Raw genomic sequence first — 2,596 nt, forward strand, 5'->3', positions numbered from 1 at the left:
AGCAGGAAGTGACAATGAGGAAAACCTTGGTTACTGATAAGGGAAATATTCTTAAGGGAAGTAGTATACCATGAGCTAATCTATTCCAAAGTGCAAATTAAAGTAATAGTGCACATTAAAAAAATTCTCATGGAAGATTCTATTTTCCTTGGACTATATTATTCAAAAAATTCCACAAAAACATTATATTTTTTCTGAAATACAGTCATGACCATTTAGTAGGCTATAAAAACAACTTGATGATACATGTATTTATTTTTAATGTGATATATTAGAACATAAATATCAGAGAGTATAGATCCTAAGGGATAGTTTTTTCTTACCAATATATGTGTTTAAGTATTTGTGTAGGTTTGAGCAGGTACACTGGGGTGCAACATAAAATGTCTACCTTACCATATGTTGTATTAAAAAACATTTGAAAGCCAGGATTATGATCCACCTAATGATATGCTATCAACAGAGCCAAGAGCATGAATTATTTTTAAAACTCATTATCAAGAAAAACAAAATACATGTAAAATACATTGCTTGTCTTTTCTGAACAAAACCCACTGTAAGGCAATTTTTCCACTCTTTACTCAGATCTTACTTCCATTGCTTTTACATGCAGACTGGGAAAAAGACAGGACCCAGGAATGAGAAACCACACATCTCTAACCAGTTTCATCCTCCTGGGATTGACAGATGACCCTCAGCTACAGATTCTGATTTTTATATTTCTACTGATCCCCTACATGTTGAGTGTAACTGGAAACCTGAGCATCATCATCCTCACGTTAGTGGATTCTCACCTTAAAACTGCTATGTACTTTTTTCTCCAAAATTTTTCTTTGTTAGAAATCTCATTCACTTCTGCCTGCATTCCTAGATTCTTGTACAGCATATCAACAGGTGACAGGAGTGTTACATATAATGCTTGTGTATGCCAACTATTTTTTACAGATGTTTTTGCAGTAGCAGAATTTTTTCTCTTGGCCACCATGTCATTTGATCGATACGTAGCCATATGCAAACCCCTGCATTACATGACTATTATGAACTACACGGTCTGTAAAAGGCTCGTCTTCTGCTGTTGGATGACTACATTGTTGATCATATTGCTACCACTTAACTTGGGACTGGACTTGGAATTCTGTGCCTCTAATGCCATTGACCACTTTGCATGTGATGCTAACCCAATATTGAAGATCTCATGCTCAGATACATGGTTCATAGAGCAGATGGTTATTGTCTGCTCTGTGATGGTTTTTATTGTGACACTGCTGTGTGTAGTTCTGTCCTACATGTACATTATCAGAACAATTCTAAGACTCCCCTCTGCCCAGCAGAGGACAAGAGCCTTTTCTACCTGTTCTTCCCACATTATCGTGGTTTCTATCACCTATGGCAGCTGCATCTTTGTTTATATCAAGCCTTCAGCAAAAGATGAAATGGCCATTAATAAGGGAGTATCTATACTCACTACTTCCATTTCCCCCATGTTAAACCCTTTCATTTACACTCTGAGGAACAAACAAGTGAAACAAGCCTTTAATGTCTTAGTCAAAAGATTTCTATTGCTCTCAAAGAATTAGGGGAACACTGATGTCTAGTTCCCTAAGCACTTTTTCTTCTGTTTCTGCCTAATTTTTTCTTTTCATCATCTATATTTGTCCTTTCATCCAGTACTGACCCTGGTCAATTTACCGCTTTCATTTCCTTACAAAAAAGCTTCTTTCAGATGATAATTGTAATGAAGAAAAATGAGAATAGGTGTTTCAGGCAATCAAAACTTGATTTCACTACTAAGATTTCCTTACCATTGCTGAAAGGATTGGAAAATTTATCTTAAAATATTAGTACAATAGTGAGCATCATAACTCGAAAGTACACACACACAGAAAAACAAAAATAAAACAAAATCCTTACTTTAATGAGAAGGGGCTTAATATTGAAAAGAATCAATACTTTTCTAAGTGTTATGTGGTAAAATTTCATAAATGCAAAATATTTTTCAAGTAGGGAATATGTATAAGATTTATGATTTGAAAGAAGCATTTATTAATGGAGTATCTTTAAAACCACTTGATTCACATATTATTTTATTGATTGGATCCTGTACAATATAGAAGTTATTTAAAATTTGCCAAAGGGACATGATTTAAGTCACAATGAAGAGAGAAATGCACTGGCAATTCCTGTTTAAGATAAATCCTTCACTGAAGTTACATAAAACAGATTAACATTGATGTCCCAATTAAAATCTTCAATCTTGAATGTAGAGCATTTAAACAAACAGATGGCAGCAAGCACTAGGAAATTAATATTGGGGTAGAAGAGTGGTAAATAAGAGGTAAGTCAAATATTCAAGGTCTGAAAAAAAAACAATAAAATGTGAATACAAATATCAATGAGATGATTTTCTATTTTAAAGGGAAAAAAGACTGTTCAAGAATCCAAATTATGCACCTAATGATAATTCCTTTAAGAAAGACTAATATTTCATTACTCAATGCATTATGTACCAACTTCCACTTCTATAGTTGAACATAGCAAAATTTCCTTTGATTCTTGTTCTCGTACTTCAGGCCACTTCTCATACTGTCACTTATGC

The 2,596-nt window shown here is 33.9% G+C and overlaps 1 protein-coding gene across 1 annotated transcript; it reads left to right on the top strand.

The window, feature by feature from the left end:
• Window positions 1-638: 638 nt before the first annotated feature.
• LOC130685092 (olfactory receptor 6C2-like) lies at window positions 639-1,577 on the top strand. The gene has a single exon (XM_057508279.1). It carries the CDS (start codon window positions 639-641, stop codon window positions 1,575-1,577), a length of 939 nt encoding a protein of 312 aa, XP_057364262.1.
• The last annotated feature ends 1,019 nt before the right edge of the window (window positions 1,578-2,596 follow it).

This window comes from Manis pentadactyla, chromosome 10, assembly GCF_030020395.1.
Source record: "Manis pentadactyla isolate mManPen7 chromosome 10, mManPen7.hap1, whole genome shotgun sequence".
Classification (NCBI taxonomy): domain Eukaryota; kingdom Metazoa; phylum Chordata; class Mammalia; order Pholidota; family Manidae; genus Manis; species Manis pentadactyla.

What these genes read in the sequence shown, in the direction of transcription:
- LOC130685092 (XM_057508279.1), top strand. Translation starts at nt 639, where the DNA reads ATGAGAAACCACACATCTCTAACCAGTTTCATCCTCCTGGGATTGACA.